The following is a 17,038-nucleotide window of genomic DNA, read 5'->3' as shown; positions in this document are numbered from 1 at the left end:
ACCTGTAAAATGGGGACGATGGTTCTGCATCCTCTGCCTATTTTCGAAGACGTGGGCATTAACATGACAAAGCACTAAACGCACCCAAGGAGTCAGGATGTTCTGGGAGCAGCAGACAGCTCTGGCTCCTGCCAGCAAATAGGACCTGCCCTGGGCCAGCACCGCCCACGATGCCTCTGGAGACACCTGGGCGTCAGCCTGGGTGGGGGACCTGGCGGAGGGTGCTGTGCCTCCCCGCCTTTAGCTCACAGCAGAATCAGTTTCACAGATGCGGTGCTCATTGGAAGAAGCACTGGATTGGGATCTGGGTCCACTCTGACTCACTGCAGGCCCAGAATAAACTGCTCAGCCTTTCTGGGTAAGACAGGGTAAGAATACTCCTTAGGCCTGGGGGCTACGGGCACGCCCAATGTGTAAAGAGCCTAGCAAATAAGTTAGGCAGTGGAGGGGGAATTATAAAACCACGATGTTCTTTATTATCTAATCAGATAAATCTGTTTTTACGAAAGAAGACACTGAGGTCCAGGGAGGCCCAGGGACAGACTGCTGGAGGAGCTCAGACAGGCTGCCAGCTTCCTGGCACCAGCGGCACGCGTCTAGATTGGGACCAACTCCCAGTGGCCTAAGCGGAGGAGAAGAGAATGCGTTTGCTCCCCTCCAGGCGTGGCTCTTGCTGCCCGGTGGGCCTGCAGCCTTGGGACCTGCCTCCCTCCCTCCACCAGGCTCCTCTTAGAAATGCTTTCCCAGGGTTTTCACTGGTGGAGAGATGAGCCACACCCAGCCAATCACTGTGGCCATGGGGAATCCCGGGCTCTGATTGGCCACACCTGAGCTCTGAATCCTCCTCCAGTTGGGCTGGAGTTGATGCTCCCACAACCAGAGGCAGAGAGGGAGGTGGGCTCCCCAGAGGCACTGTCAGCAGCCTGACCTCTTTGTAGACTGTCTTGTGGCAGCAACCCACAGTGCTAGCTGGGCAACTGCCTTGGGGATGGCTGCTGGGGACACAGGGAAGATGTCAGGAGCCAGGCTCTGCTCCAAGGAGCTCACTTCCACCTGCAGGTCAAGACCCGGAAAGGAGAGCACAGGGTGAGGAGAGGAGGCTGACCACGGACAGACCAGGAAACCCTCCTCTCCCACTCCCCAGAGTCTGCCCTCAGGCCCCGCTCCCGCCCTTGTTTCTCCTGAGTCTAAAGGCCTCATTTTGGAGGGAGAAGAAAAGGAAGAACCAGTGTTGGGAGAGTGGTGTGTGGCTATTCAAGGCAGTGTGACCTTGGGGTCGGAAGGCTGCTGGGTCCGTGGAGCGCTGGACAGAAGCCGGGAGACGGTTCAAGAGCTGGTTCTAGATGGGAACTGCCTTGCGTCCCCGAGCACGTGACCTTCTCCGGTTGGAAGTGTTCCTATCTGAAAAACAAGCGGTTTGGACTAGTTTATCTCTGAGGTCCCTCCCAGTATGCACACAAAGCGGTTCCGTTTTCTGAAAAGCTGTATGTAAACCGAATAAAAGTGGCTCTCTGCGAAGCTTGGAATCTGCCGGTGGGGAGCATCCCATCCCCCGCTTCCGCACCTGCCAGCGGGGACAGCCTGGACTTCCCTGCGCAGCGTTGGCTCAAAGCGGGGCGACCTGTGGGTCGGAGTCCAGTGCCCCCTGGTGGCGCCCAGGCGCGCAGGCCGCTTCCGGACGGCGGAGGCCCGACGGCTGTGACTCAGGGGTGGCGCCGCTGCAGGGCGGCGGGAGGCCCGACTGGGGTTCCGTCGTGGGCCGAGCCACAGAGCAATTAATTACCAGCTGCTGGGAATCCTTGTCGCCCGCTCGCGGTGACTCACCGGGCGGCCAGACTCATTCGCGAGCGCGGGGGCTTCGGTTTCCAAAATGTATTCTGGGGAAAGCGCCTGCTTAGGGTGGGGCTCCCCGTCCCCGTGCCCAAGGGCGCCTGCAGACCCAGCGGAGACCCGACTGCCCAAAAGTCGCCCACAGCGCTGGCCCCCTTCTCCGGTGGGGCCGGGTGCGCAAGCACCTGCGAGTTCCAGAAACGGGGTGGAGTCTAGGTGAGGCACTGCGTTCCCAGACTCGCTCGGTCCTGCGGACGGCGAGCCCAAGACACGGCTAAAGGGGGCGACCCAAATGGGCCAGTGCTCCGGAAGCCCGCGAGGGGCGCGAGAGTTGATTCCCTGGACCTACTCTGCAACGCCCATGGCCCACCTCAGGCCCGTCTCTTGACCCGCCGCCGGGGGGCGTCCCTTCCCCCAAGTCTCCATCTCTTCCTTGGCTGAGGTCCAAGGGAGGTCGCCTGACCCAGAGAAGGGGAGGTGGGGGTGGGGGCTTCTCCGAGGCTTCTGCCTACCCATTTCGAGCTCCACTGCTCAGGGAGATTAGGTGGCTGGTGGTCGAGAGAAACCCCCTCAACGCCCTGAAGGGAGATGGGGGCGGGGGGCACGGGGACAAAAGAGCAAAGGAAGCTGAAACGGCAAGAGGATAAATCAGGGCGAGGCTTCCTCTCTGGACGCAAGGAATAGCTGCACCCCGGTCAGAGCCTCCTGTACCCTCGCAAGGCTCGTCCAGAGAGGGGCCGTCGTTGCGCGGCGCATTGGATTGCGTTCCGGGTGCTCCCTGCGCCCAGCCTCAGGGAGCCAAGGAGTGTTTCTCTGAAAAGCAACAGGGAGGGGGCAGGCAAGGGGGAATGCAGCGCCCTCCCCTGAGGGCCCAACCCCAAGACTGGCGGCCTGTGCCATCCTCAGCGCTCTCCGAGGGAACGACTCAGGTTGGCAGGTGCTGGGCCACCCGGCCTGCGACGCTCGCGGGAGCTGAGGCGGCCCTGGGGACCCCACCTTGGGACAAGGAGGTGCCCCAGGCCAGTGACACGCGCCCGCGCTCGCGCCGGGTGGCTTCTGGTGGAACTGCGGGTGCCACCGTGCTCCCGGGTGCCCACAGCCCCCTCCCCTTGCGCTCCCCTCTCTCCGCCCGATCTCTTCTCTCCCGTAAGCCGCCTGTCTGCCTTCTTGGCTGAATCCCGTTTCTTTCTCCAGCCCCAGGTCCCTCAAACTCGCCGCCCCGCGTGGCTTCATGCGTTCTCGGGGAGCTGGGCTAAAAAGACCCAAGCAGCCTCATTTATCCTCCCATCCCCCGCTGAAACCTGCTGGTGGCTCCGCCCCCACCCTCACTAGGGCTACACCCAGTCCTCCACCCTCCTCCGCCAGCCCCCTCCCCGGCGGCACTGGCCGCCCCTCCCGGGCTCCCTCCGCGTGCGCCCTGAGCTGCGCTCGGTCTGCAGCGGGAGCCGCCGCGGCCGCCTCGCCAGCTGGCTGGGGACCAGGCGGGAGGTGGCGAGCCCGAGAGGCTGCGGGAGGGAGGGAAGAAAGGAGGGAGGGAGGGAGGCCGGGCCTCCGCGTAGCCCGGCCCCCGCCCCCCGCGGCCCTCCCGCCAGAGCGGGGCTGCCACGCGCGCGCGCGCGCGCACACACACACACACACAGACACACACACACGGGCACACACGGGCACACATACGCACAGACACACGCACACACACTCGGGCTCCCTCCGGCGCGCACGCACGCAGCGCCCCGGGCAGACCAGCGCCGCGGCCGCCTCCCCGGACGCTCGGACGCCGGAGGGCCCCGACCCCGGCGCGGCTCATGCGCCCGCGCCCACCCCGCAGCTCCGCGAGGCCCGCGGGACCCCTCCCGCCTCCGCCGCCGCCTCGCCCGCCGCCCCCGGAGGAACGGGCTGGCCGACCGCCGCCGCGCCGTCCCCCGGCCGCCCCCGAGGCCGCTCCGCCGCGGGCCCTGCCGCCCCGGGGCCGCGCCCCGCTCCCGCGCCTCGGGGGCTGAGCGGAGCAAACTTCCCGGACCGGCCGACGCCCGGCGCGGACCCTGCCGCGTCCCTGCGCGCCCGGGTGGGCGCGGGGCGCTCCAACCTTCGGGCATCGGGCCGCCACGCCCGCTGCACCTGCTCAGCCCCCTCCCTGCTTGCTGGGGACTCCGGAGACGCCGCCACTTCGCAAACTTTTGCACCCCCTTCGAGGGGGGACGAGGAGGGGTAAAAGGGGCAGGAGGTCCCGCGGGGCGCGCGCAGACCTGCGGGCTCCTAGCTGGGCGCCGCCGCCCGGGAGCCGGACCCGGAGGGGCGCGGGCCCCGGCGGCCGCCCTCCGGCCGCGCTCCGGCTCCCGCTCCCGCCCCTGCTTTTCCGGCGGGAGCGGGGGGCGGGGTGCGGAGGGCAGCGCGGCCCGCGCGGTCACCGGCGGGGCCGCCGTGCATGGCCCTGCGCAGTGGGGCGGGCTGCTTCGGCCGGGTCTGGCGCAGGGTGTCGGGGCTCCCGGACGCCTGGCCCCGGCGCTCAAGCAGCCTCCTGTGCCTGTCCGCCTTCTCGCCCGAGCCCGGGCCCGCGCCACCCCTGCCCCGCCAGCCGCCTCACGGTGGCGGCGGCTGTGGCGGCCCCGGCGGAGGGGGGCCCCCCCAGCCTCCCCGCCCCCCGCCTCCCCGCTGCTGCTGCTGCTGCTGCTGCTGCCGCCGCCGCTTACAACTTGGAGGCGGCGGCGGCGGCGGAGGAGGCGGCGGCGGCCGCCGGGCGCTGCAGTGGGACGCGCGCGGCTGCGAGCCTGCGGGACATGCCCCCCGCGCCGGCTCCTTGCTGGCGGCCATGAAGAGGCAGAACGTGCGGACTCTGTCCCTCATCGTCTGCACCTTCACCTACCTGCTGGTGGGCGCCGCCGTCTTCGACGCCCTCGAGTCGGACCACGAGATGCGCGAGGAGGAGAAACTCAAAGCCGAGGAGATCCGGATCAAGGGGAAATACAACATCAGTAGCGAGGACTACCGGCAGCTGGAGCTGGTGATCCTGCAGTCGGAGCCGCACCGCGCCGGCGTCCAGTGGAAATTCGCCGGCTCCTTCTACTTTGCCATCACGGTCATCACCACCATAGGTAAGGGCTGGGCGCGCTGCCGCCGGGCTCCTGGCGCCACGGGAGGAGTCCGGGGAGGCGGCTGAGCGCGCGGCGCGGGGCTGGGTGCGGGGCGCCGAGGGTTAAACGCTGCCTGTCGTCGGGGCCCCTCCCGCGGCGCCCCCTCCTCTCTCGGGAGCCGCTGCCTCTCCTGCGCCTCCGCGCCTCAGCCCTCTCGGACCCCACCCCGGTGCTCTCCTCCGCGCCGGTGTCTGGGCCGGGCGTGCAAGCCTGGAGCGAGCGTGCCGGAGCCGGGAGGGCGGAGGCGCCACTTTTGCTAAGAGAGTGGAGCGCTAAGAATAATCGCATAGCAGACACCCACCCACCCACCGCCCCGGCGCGGGCTGGTCTGCGCGGGGTTCCAAGCCTTACACTTACTACCTCTCCGGGAGTTGGAGAGGGCTGGCCTGGTACCCGCGGCGCGAAGACGGACTCAGGTGGCGGGGGACTGCTCCTGGAGCGTGGGAGGCGCTGACCCTCGCAAGCCTCCAGCCTTCTCCGCGCCCCGATTTCCTGCCTCCTGGCTCCTCTTCGGATTCTGGAGCCTGGTTGTGCCAGGCCCCTGGGAGGAGAGAGTTTGCTGTCTGCTGATTGGGTTGGGGGTGGCAGCAGGGTGAACTGCTCTAGGAGTGAGGTCGAGGAGGGGCCGGGCAGGACCTGCCCATCCCCAGGCTGTGACAGCGGCTAAGGCAGGTCTGCATATTGGCCAGAAACTGGGGAAGTTCAGCCCCAGTCTGGGGAGAGAGTCCAGTTGATACACCTTGGGGACTCCTGTGGGTCCTGAACCCAACCAAGGGTGCTGTCCGCGGAGCAAATCTCTGTGGGTGCCTGGGGTAGCCTGGTGTGGGAGAGCTGCAGACATTACACTTTGACAGAGACCTGTGCGAGCTGGAGCAGTCTCTTCTGCCCTGTGGATGGGGGGGTGCCCTCCGTGGCAGGGGGCAGGGTGGTGTCTCTCTGGTTTGCAACTTGTCCCCAGGGCCATCTCCTTGGACCTGTCAGGGCCACCGTGTTGGCTCAGGGTGGTCTCCTATCTGCTCCCTGCCGCCCTTTGTGCCCCTGTGCCCTGAGCCGACACCCCCACCTTCCCACCCTTCTCGGTCCTCCTGCCTTACTTCTGGAGCTTCTCCTCCAGTTTTCCCCTTGGTATTTCTCTTTGTCTGGAAAGCTCTGCATGCTGAAAAAACAGGATTTCTCAGTGCCATATGCAACAGGAAGCGCCAGCACAGGACGGCCTGTCTTTCCTTCTCGGTTGAAAAGACTTTTTAGAGAGTCATCTTGTTTGAAATGTTTAATTCATTGGTGCAGGCTTTTATGTTGTTGGAAGGAAATTGTCCTTCTGTTGTCTGCATCACCAGCTTTGCTCCCGCTTGTCCCACCGCCCTTGGCCCAGCGGCCAGAACCCAGAAAAGTCCTTCCTTCCCCACCCTGTGCCTCCAGTGCCTGAAAGGGCCAGTTGGTCATTACCGTCATTTCTGTCTTTAAACTTGCAGTGGGAGCTGCGGCCGTAACACACAGATGAGCAGGGTGGTGAGCCTGGGGGACGGGGGCCTGTTGGCTGGAAAGCTAGAGGGCAAAGAGCTATGCCTCCAAACCTGACCGCCCCTGGGGAGGGGAAGAGCGCAACATTCCCCAAATGTGCATTGAGAGATCTAGACCCAAGCAGGTGAAGGCTGCCGGCACACCGCCCCAGGAGTGGCACCAGCACATAAAACGTTTGGCTGGTTCCGAGAGTTGGGCTACAACATTAAGGAGTGCATTGGAGTTAAAATCAAACCCAGAGATGCTCCCATTTACCTGAGATGGATAGAGTTCTTATCCAGGTGTGTCTCTTGATTCTGATGGATCGTTCTGGGCGTGTTCTTCTACGGTTCTGGTGGTTAAGGCTCCAAAGAGATTGGGGAGGAACGTGTGGCTCAGTGGAGGGTGCAGTCTCAGCCAGGGCTGTGGGTGGGACTCGAATCGAGACACGGCCGGAGGGGCAGCTGATGACGAGGCTGATTTTTCTCACTTCCCTCACTGAGTTTTCAGCTGGTTTTCTGGAAAGAAAGGTTGGACTGTGTGTGTAAGCTGGGGAGGAGAGACAGTCCTGACTGCCCTGCGGTGGGAAGACACCGGCCGTGCAGCCCATTGTCCGGGCTTCGAACCGGAATCTCATCCTACAGGAAGACGTGGGGAGGTTGTTACCAGACTCCTACCTCAGTTTCCCCGCCTATTGAAGGCGCTGACAGAGACCACCTGCAGGCTGACTGGAGGGCTGGTGCCGTCCAGCGAGATGCGCTTAGGGGGTGTGAATGCACGTTCTCCGATAGGCTGAGTCTTACACTCTTGCGTTAAGAAGCTGTTTAGCAGAGGAGCTCGAATTTACGGGAAACAAAGCACCTTTCTAGTTAATTCTGTTTGTTTTCTTCTTTTTTAATATAAATGCAAATTAAGGTGCTCCTAGGCCTAGAACAAAAACCAGCCCCACGCCAGGCCCTCCAAGGAATTGTCTCCTATCGGACAGTGATATTAATGAGTCTGGTGAATCTTCACGGGCCTTCTTATTTTTACCGTAACCTTGAGCGCTTTCTCCAGCGGGCTTCAACTTTGAGCTCAAGTCTCCAGCTGGGGCAGGAACCCCCGGCACGCACACCGTCCTCGAATGGACGCTGCGTCTCACATGCAGTCCTTAGCTGACTCTGTGAAGTGGATTTTAAAAACGTATATAATCACCACTTCACCTCGGATCTGTGGCTGTGCCCTGGTGAAAGGGACGTCACGTTGAATCCCGCCCCGCTCTCCGAGGAGCCCCAGCACGGCCATCGTCGTCCTAAGGAGGGAAGAACTCAGGTCCAGCAGCTCCCAAAGGGCAGGTTCAGCGTCCTGCTTCATCTAGCTCTGGTTATCATTCTTCTCCACTGGCTTCTCCTGGTGTCCGTGCCACTTGTAGCTGCTTCCCAGGAGATTCCATAGTTGAGTTCTAAACTTGGGAAGCCCTGAACCTTTGGAACTCCCCTGCGTTTAAGATGGAAAACCCTCCTAGGTACCCCGCCTGCTTGTCTGATTAGGAGGCGGTGGGCAACCCCCCGCCTCCTTCCTCAGCTGTGGGTGGAAGCGGTGGGTGTGCTGGCAGCACCCATATGGGCCTAGAGAGTGCTTGATTTGAGTTTCCCTGCTTGGGGCTAAGGCCTGGGTGCTAAGGGACCCCCCCCCCCCAACAAACTTGTAAGCTTCCTACAGGAGGCACTTTAGGCCAAAAGCGTGACCCACAATCAGCAGCTACTCCTGACACCAGGGCGGGAGTCCCCACGACACTTCTTTGAATCTCACGTCTGTGATCTAAGTTGTTGCCACTTTTAGGGTCATTAAAGAAGGAAAAACCATGCTCAGAATGCAGAGCTCGTCTGGGAGGACGATTTGAAAAGTGGTCTGCGTAAGGGAAGGAGGGGAGGAACAAATGTGGGTTTTCTGCTTTGGCCTCAGTTTGGAGGAGTGGGGAGACGTACGTCAGGGGCCGGGTCCCCAGGCCCTTTGGGCCCAGCTGGAGCGAGGTGGCTGCTGCAGAATAGAGGAATAGAGGGGACTGGCTTAGGAGCCAGGGGCTGCTGGCTAGGGGTGGGGCCCACTCTGAGAGAAAGTTCTGGGACTCCTGTCGTTCCCGGGGAACCAGGTCCCACACCTGTGTGAAACCAGAATGCAAGGGGTTGCCTCCCTTTTCTCATTCATAAACTGAACCTCGAACTGAGTTTTCGCGAGGCGAAAGCGTTCTCCACACTCTCTGGCACTCTGGAGTGTAGTTTTCAGTCGTGGTTTATACTCTTGCTGTGCTGCTCTGAGGCTCTGGGGACAGTCTAGATGGCGAGATAAGGCCTGGCCTTGAGGCAGGAGGGGAACTGGAAACCCAAACACTTGGTTGCAGTCCAGCCTGAAGAGCGGGGACAGCCACTCAGTTAACCTGTCCCGTGCCGCCCACAGTGATGCAGAACGCCCCCAGGGAGCCTTCCCCTTGGCCTTTGCACGGCTTGCACAGGTCCTGACGCTCCAGGAAGTCTCAGCCTGCCTCTGCGCTCCCTGCCTCCCACAGTTCCAGCGTTGTCCATACTGTTTATTCCTCCCCAGGCTGACTGTGCCTTCTCCAGCACAGCACAGCACCCAGCACGATGCCCGCAACAGAGAGGGCATCTCATAAAGGACTGCAGGACGGAAGGGGCCCAAACGGACCGAGCCAGGCTGGCGCCAGAGGGAGCGTGGCGCTTCCACACATGTGCATGCACATCATCCTCGAGGCTAGTGGAAGGATTGCCCTACTGCACACATGAGGAAACTGAGGCCCTGATAAGGCAGCACGCACTGAGGCAGAGGACCTTGAGCTCTGTGATGCAGTTGAGAGCTCCTTACTGCAGGCTTCAACTGTGGCTTCATCCCAGGAGCCAGGGATGGGCCTGTGGAATATTCCATCTGTGTCTTTCTGCTTCTCCCTTAGCTCCATGGTTTAGGAAACCTGCTCAGCCAGACCTGGTTGAAAGACCTGCCCACCCAGCACACCGAGGGCTGGACAGGAGGGGTGGGGTTCCCTTGTTCCTTCCCAGTGTGGCGGCTGGCAGGTGCGGGAAGCATGAGATGCCCGTGGACAGCTCCTCCTCCCCAGACCCTGCCCAGACCTGGCCTTGCTCGATGTAGCGCTGCCCTCCGGTACACATGGCCTATTTATAGACATCGTGGGGGAGGTGGAGAAGTGGGGCTCCTTTCTCTGGGTGACATGAAGAGACGGCTCTCCCGAGGTGTATGGAGACACCTAGCTGAGTGTGCCGAGACAGTGGCAGGTATCAGGTGAGGCCCAGTGTTCGACCGCCCGTTGCCTTCACCTGCTCTCTCCTGGGACTGCCCGGACCCTCACTAGCTAAGTCCAGGGGGGTCAGAGCAGGAGGTGAACCAGGCCTTGGTCTACATCTCTTCCTCTATGCTCCTATTGTTCACACCTCCACCCACCCCTTCCCCATGTACCCACTCACTCAGTCCCCCATGCACCTGTGTGCACACCTCCACCCACCCTTTCCCCATGCAGTCACTCACTCAGTCCCCCATGCACCTCTGTTCACACCTCCACCCACCCCTTCCCCATGCACTCACCCACTCAGTCCCCCATGCACCTCTGTTTACACCTCCACCCACTCCTTCCCCATGCACTCACTCACTCAAACCCCATGCACCTGTGTGCACACCTCCACCCACCCCTTCCCCATGCAGTCACTCACTCAGTCCCCTATGCACCTGTGTGTACACCTCCACTCACCCCTTCCCCATGCACTCACTCACACAATCCCCCACGCACCTGTGTTCACACCTCCACTCACCCCTTCCCCATGCACTCACTCAGTCCCCCATGCACCTGTGTGCACACCTCCACTCACCCCTTCCCCATGCAGTCACTCACTCAGTCCCCCATGCACCTGTGTGCACACCTCCACCCACCCCTTCCCCATGCACTCACCCACTCAGTCCCCCATGCACCTGTTTATTGATGCTCCATGCATCCATCCATTTATCCATCCTTCTATGGAGTCATTCACTGACTCATTCATTTGCTCATTCACTCACGCCTCTGAGGACTCACCCAGTCCTCCACTCACGCATTCATTCATTCCTCCATCACTGGGTTTTTCCTGGGCTCCGTTTGTGAGCTGCGGGGTGGGCACTCTGCTGGCATAGGTGCACAGTGGTGAAAAAGATGTGCACAGTGCCACTAGCAGGATCTCGGGAAGTGTCACTGCCTTGATGTGGAGATCTTCAAAGTGTGCCAGCCTCGTCTCCATCCTGCCAAATATCAGCCAATCACATCACTTTTGAGTTTTAAAAATTTTTAATAAAGTATAATGTTCATATGGAGAAGTGCACGTATCAGAAATGTATTGCTCAGTGATTCTTCTAAACAAACCAGGCCCATGTAACTGGCACTCAGGTCGAGAAACAGAACATTCCCCTCACCCCAGATCCTCTCCCATCAGCCAGCTTCTTCTTGAATACTTCTAGTGACAGGGAGCTCATTACCTCCCAAGTGATGAAGTGGTGTGTGTTTAGATGAATGTTGAGGTTATTGTGTGAGGATTGGATCTGGTGGGTCACCATGCAGAAAAGAGGTATGTGTGTTGGGGTGGGGGGGCCTTCTCTTAAAGGGCTGGCCAGTCTCTATGGTGGTCACCAGAGGCAGAGCCCAAAGATCTCCTTTTAGAAACTGGAACTCGGGGGTCCTGGGCCCAGGAGAGGAGAGGAAATCCAGCATATGGATGCGTGAGTGAGTCTGGGGTGGGAGGGAGTGTTGAGGTGGTCCAGGCTGTGATGGGCCCCGGGAGCTGGGATGGACAGGTTGCCAGCCCCAGGGGACCTGCCCCTCTGAGTTGGAGCGCACAGCAGCGCCATGCTCTGTGTTTACACAGCCTCCCCAGAGGACTGGAAAGTGAACCTAAGCTGGTCCGGCTGGACCCTGGGGATCAGGAGGCCAGGACCCAGGCTGATAAAGGAGGGCCGTGGGCACTCTTGAGATAGGCCCAAGGGCAGAGGGCTTCTGGGACGTGAGAATTCTGGTGGGGGTCTTCCCCTCTGCCGAGTGGAGCATCCTCTGCTGTGAAGGCCATGGGGGAGGGTGTCTGGTGTTCATTTCCTTAAAGGATTTTCTTCCAGGGCCCCTTTTCCTGCCTGTCCCCACTCTGGGACCTCTGCCTATAGAGCGTTTTCCCCTTTTTGCTAAGGGCACCCACCCTGTTGCTCACAGTTCTCCAGAGGAAGGGCTGAGTGGAGCTTGGCTCACCTCCTGTCCTGTAATATTCTTTAGGAATTTGGAGATAGCCCAGGGACCCCTGAATTTCTTGTCACTTTCCTCTGAGCAGTTTTGGTTGGTGTGTGTGTTGTCCAAGTCCTGTCTGATGATGCAGGAAGAGCAGAACATCACCTCCCCTCATCTAGGCACTATACTTCTGTTAATGTCCCCAGTTGGTAGGGCAGGTTTTCTGGGCAGCTGCCTCCCTGCATTGACATGTTTTCAGCTTCTAGTTCATGCAAACTTCTGTTGTGTGTTCTCAAGAGAATTCTGCTGTGTTCTCTGTCTTGGATTGGGTTGAACCCAAGTACAGTCCCTGACGTTGATCTCTGAGCACAGAGCAGTTATGTGCTGTGGACCCAGAGAAGAGGGGATGGTGGATGGAAAAATCTGCAGCAGAGGAAGATGAGAAGATTTAGGAGTGTCTGTGAGTGCATTGGGCTGGCTTTTCAGGATATTGCGAGATGCCGGCCCCTGGGCCTGGGGGACACGGAGACTCCTCCAGCTGATGAGAATTTGCTGGCCTTGCCACTTCCCCAACTGTGCTCCTGCCTGGAGTTTGGGGTCAGCCAGGCCCTGAGACATGGCAGAGCTTGGCCGGGGAAGGTGGCACTGGCCAAGTGGGGTGGGCATGCCTGGATCTGTGCTCAGCATCTTCATGTCCGCAGCTCTGGGAGGAGCCAGTGGGTGGCAGTGGGGTGAAGGGAGGGTGGGGCCAGACTAGAGAAGGGTGAGCTGTGGCTGGCGTGGGGTGGTGGGGCGTGGAGATACTGTTGGTGTGGCAAGAGGGATGGTGGTCCAGGTCCGGGCCCTACCTCTGGCCTCAGTCTTCCTGTCTGGATGAATGGGTCGTGATGCCACCTGCCTCCAGGGACTGAGTGTAGAGGGACTCAGGGAGCAGACCCATCGTGGGGTCCTGGAGCCCCCACCAGGACTGCTCATGGCTGCCTGTCCTGGAGGCCCAGTCCTAGGCACGTTCCTGAGGCCGTGGCTTCCTCGTCTCTGAAACAGGGATGCAGAGCTTAGCTTCTGTGGCGCCATGAGCATCAGAGGACACACCTGAGAAAGGCTCCCTGGCTGAGCACCCCGGGCTTGGCTGTCGTTGTCGCGATGACGATGGCTCGGAGGACGCCCGTGCCCTGTGCCCTCCACTGGCTCTGGGCAAAGTTGCGAAGTCGTCTTTGCAGTTGCCCAGCTCTGCTGTCCTGCCCACCCTCTGGGGGACATCCCACCCCGTGCCACTCTCTGGCCCCCGCCTCTCCTGGGTCCCGTGGCCTTGAGCTCGGGAGGGGCTGCCCGGTGTCCACTCTGCATTTAGAGAGCGCCCTCGAGGTGGAGGAGCTCCCGCCCTCTGGCAGATGGAGGCTCTTGTCGGGGGATGCCAGGCCACGGGCTTCTGGGGCCACAGGGTCCAAGCCCGGGTGTTAGGTTTCCCCATCCGGGGGTCCTGTCGGGACATCATGGCTTCCCGGGACACCACCATGGCGACTAGTGGATGGCCATCTCCCAGGCCGTGTATCCCCTAGCGCCCCGTTCCCTCTCGGTCAGAGCCAGGTCCTCAGGCCGAAGCCCTGTTTGCTCCTCCGGTTCCCGCTGTGTCATTGTCCCCACCCGCTCCCCTCGCGCCGGCCCTGCCACCTCTTCCCCAGTCGTCCTTTACCCTCTGGCCCTGATCCCTTGGTTTGCGTTTGGGCCGCAGCCTCCCCAGGAGACACCGAGTCCCCAGCGCAGGCTGGGCGCTTACTGGTCTCAGGCTCCCCGGACCCAGGGGGAGCTCGGGGCACACCCGCTGGGCCCCAGACACACTCCCGGACCCCACGGGCAGGAGAACTGTGACCTGAGCCGTTCAGGTGCCATCCTTCCGCTCGGTCGTCTCAGGAACACTGGGCAGGTGCCGGATGGTCGCCCCAGCCATTTGAACTTGAGCTGTTGGTTTCCACGGAAGATGGCAGGTGAGGGACCCATCTTGCCAGATGGGAGCTTCTCACTCCCACGGCTCAGATGTGTGATCTTGGTCCCCAAGGCTGCCACTAGTGACAGGCCCCTGTGAGTCTGTCGGGCACAGGGGAAATGGCCTTTGGCTGTCACTGGCCCTGTCCGATGTGTGCGGTCAAGCGGTCAGGAAGGTGAGAGGCCTCTGAGTTGACAGCATCCCCAGGCCCTTTCCCGGGGTCGAGGGGCACAGGGGGCTGTGCGCTCCCCAGCACATCGTCATGGCACTCGGCCCTCTACCCACTGCATCCTTGGCCCTCCTGGCCCTTCTGGCCTCCTGCCCTGTGGCCCCCCAGCCCACTACCTGCCCTGCCTTGCTCAACCTCTTTCCCATGTCACTTGTCTGGTAGTTCTGAACTGGGACCTTGCCCATGCTGTTCTGTCCATCCAGCATGGCACAGTGTGCTCATAAGATGATGAGACTGTCCTCATGTCTGTCCCCTGGACACTGGTCAGTAGGTGACAGTGGTGCCTGGGCTGTGCTGGGTCTGCTCCCGTGAAAGCCGCTTGAAGGCCGGGGTCATGCCTTTTGTGTCAGTGTCCCTTATACCTGGCGTGCACTGGGCCCTAGAGGGTGTTTGTTGATTGACATCTGATGGCCTTTCAGGAACAGGACACTGTAGTCAGGTAGTGGGAACGTTAGTAAGTGTGTGAAACATGTGGCAGGAGTGTCCTTGGGTCCTGTTGTCCATTTGTTGGAGGTATGGAGTGTGGGCACACATGTGGGGTGCTGTGAGTTTTAGGGGTGGGTGAGGCTTGCTGGGGATGAGGAGCAGAGCCTGGGCTCTGGCCGCCACTGGCGGAGGCATCCACATGGAGGTGGTGGCTGCAGCCCTGAGGGGGTCCGAGTTGTGCAGAGTCACTCCCTGGCCTGGCCCCCAGGACTGTCTGCATGTGCACGCCTGGCCTCTTGCTCTCTGCCTCCCACACCTTCGAGCCCCGTGGTCTTGGCACACCTGGGAGCTTTATGAGGGTTGCCGGCGACTCTTAGAGCCTCTGTCGGGTACTTCCATGGTGCCTACTGGTAGTGTTTCCACCTCCATGGGCAAGAGAGCGTGATTGCTTGTGAACGGCAGTGAGGATGCAGGTGAGAGCCGTGCAGAGAGCATGGGGCTGTGTGCTGGCCCTGGTGCCGGCCTATGATGCCCTGGGTCCTGATCCCCACCCGGTGACCTCGGGCCAGGGCAGCGTGCTCCTTGTGCACCACTGACATCTGGGGCTGGATGCTCGTTTGCAGTGGGTGCCATCCTGTGCCCTGTACGATGTTCGGCAGCATCCCTCACCTCCACCCACTAGATGCCGGTGGCAGCCCCCCTGTCCCATTGTGACAAAGAAAAATGTCTTCAGACATTGCCGCGTGTCTCCTGAAGTGCAAAATGGCCCCAGTGGCTTCTCTTCCCTGAGCCTCTTCTGCAGGCTGGGAGAACAAGCCCCGTCCAGATCGTGGCGGGTGGGGGCTGAGTGATGTGGTGTGTGTGCGTGTGCACGTGTGTGCTTGTGCATGCGTGCACTTGGTTCCCAGTGTGTGCCTGGGAAGGTGGGTTCCTTCCTTCTACCTGCCCCATCCTTCCTGCCCAGCGGAGGCCCCATGAGGAGAGGCAGCCACATTGTGGGAGTTCCCGGGGGTGGCTCTTGAGCGTCAGGCACAGCTCCAGTGTGGATGGGGATGGGAGCTCAGGTGGAGCTGAGGCCAGCTGGTTCGTGTGGGGCTGGGGGCAGCCCGCTCGGGGGGTGGGGGGAGCTCTGGGGTGTTGGGGACAACGCGGGTGGACACTTGGCTTCCACCCCTCCAGCAGACGTGCCAGGCAGTGTTGTGTTGGAGGGTGCCCGGGAGAGAACGGTCCCTGCTCCATCCCGGCCGTGAGGCCCCAGGTGCGTCTGGAGGCAGCCCTGCACCCCGCAGCCTGTGTGTGCATTTTGGGGCCTTCACATCTCTTGGACTCCGTGTGGGAAGTGACCGCTGGTGATGCAGGGCTGGCTGGGGGGGCTTCGAACACGAGTCTTGTCTGGGCCCTAGGAAAGGGCCTGGCCCGGGGATGCTCTGGGGAGATTGGGTCCTGCTGGGTCTGGTCCTAATGAGGGGTCTCCCGGTGTGAGCACCATATCTAAAGAGAGAACGACTTCTTTGACCAACCCCGAGTGCTGAGGAACACGGGTGGTTGGCAGAATTGGTCTGGCCTCTATTTGGGACAGTGTTTAGGAGAGAGGGACTCAAAGTGAAGTGAAGCCCGGTGTGTGTGGATTTGCACGATAGCTCTCACCTCCCCGAAGAGGGGAAGTGGTAAGAGATGGCCGAGAACTTTGAATAAAGAGGAGAGAAAAGGCCACGTGACTCTCCTGTGGTCCCGTGGTCACATACAAGAATGGCTTCAGCTTTTCATGTTCACATTCTTGTCATTGCCCAAATGTGCCCGCTGTTTTTTATCATTTCATCAGAATAAATCAGTTAGGGATTGTGTTCAGCTGCCTGCAGCAGAGAACCCAATTAACAGTGGCTTCAGGAAACAGCAGCTTTATCTTTCTCGGTTAAGAAGTCTAGGGCAGGCGGATGGGCTGACAGACAGCTCCACAGTGCCTTCAGAGACTCAGGCCCTTCTGTCTTCCTGCTCAGCCATCTTAGCTTGGCTTTCATCCTTAGGCGGGTGTCTCATGGTTCCAAGATGGCTGCCTCACCTCCAGCATCACCTCTAGCATCCTTCCTGGCAGGAAAAAGAGGAAGAGCAAATGACAGAGGCGTGTGCCAGCCGAGCTTGCTCTTTTCTAAAGAGCTTTCTTGGATGGCCCACCCAAGGATTTCTACTTACATCTCATTGGCCAGGACTGTGTCTCATGGCCAGCCCTAGCTGCAAGGGAGTCTGAAAAATGGGACCTGTTGCGTCTCAAACCAAACTATGGTGCTGATGCTGGGGAAGGAGTGGAGTCAGGTCTTGGCAGTCTGTGGCTGTATGCCTAGCGTTTCAGAGCCCCTTTTCCCTTTAAACTTGTATCAAACCTCCTCTTGTGTTTCTGCGATCTTAAGGGAAATTTGTTTGACAGCTCCATATCCACGAAATGAACATACCATTATCTAACCACTCCTCTATTTATAGCGATTTAATGTATTTTTGTGCTGTGCGTGATTGATTAGTCATGTCTGCCCGGGTATAGAAGATGCTTGTCACATACTTGCCCACCTTGGGCTCCTGAAAGAACGTCAGAGGTGGTGGGCTTTTCCATCAATGACTCTGAGTGACGTCACCATGGATAGCTCTATGGATGTCACTTGTCTCTGGCATTGTCTAGTTTGTAAGGCAGGTTCTCATCCACTACCATC

General features: G+C 60.6%; 1 protein-coding gene and 1 long non-coding RNA gene across 3 annotated transcripts in view; one reads left to right on the top strand and one right to left on the bottom strand.

Moving 5' to 3' along the window:
* Positions 1-453: 453 nt before the first annotated feature.
* On the bottom strand, positions 454-5,829 carry LOC139085170 (uncharacterized). Of its 2 annotated transcripts, XR_011543256.1 has the most exons (5): positions 5,310-5,829; positions 4,691-4,999; positions 1,565-1,877; positions 1,270-1,401; positions 454-1,053 (listed from the first exon to the last, which is right to left on the bottom strand). It is a non-coding gene; the product is annotated as an uncharacterized lncRNA (long non-coding RNA). The 2 variants fall into 2 exon arrangements; XR_011543257.1 differs by lacking the exon at positions 1,565-1,877 and having other exon boundaries at positions 5,310-5,825.
* The window catches only part of KCNK9 (potassium two pore domain channel subfamily K member 9), a 97,965-nt gene continuing 85,040 nt past the window's right edge, over positions 4,114-17,038 (top strand). Inside the window, exon 1 of the mRNA XM_070631020.1 lies at positions 4,114-4,919. Within this exon, the coding sequence (XP_070487121.1) occupies positions 4,253-4,919 (667 nt within the window). The 5' untranslated portion in view covers positions 4,114-4,252. The remainder of the gene's footprint in view (positions 4,920-17,038) is intronic.

The sequence above is a fragment of the Equus przewalskii genome, chromosome 8 (genome assembly GCF_037783145.1).
Source record: "Equus przewalskii isolate Varuska chromosome 8, EquPr2, whole genome shotgun sequence".
NCBI classification, from domain to species: Eukaryota; Metazoa; Chordata; class Mammalia; order Perissodactyla; family Equidae; genus Equus; species Equus przewalskii.
Note: the sequence above shows the minus strand (reverse complement) of the source record. Positions and strands in the feature narration are given on the sequence as shown.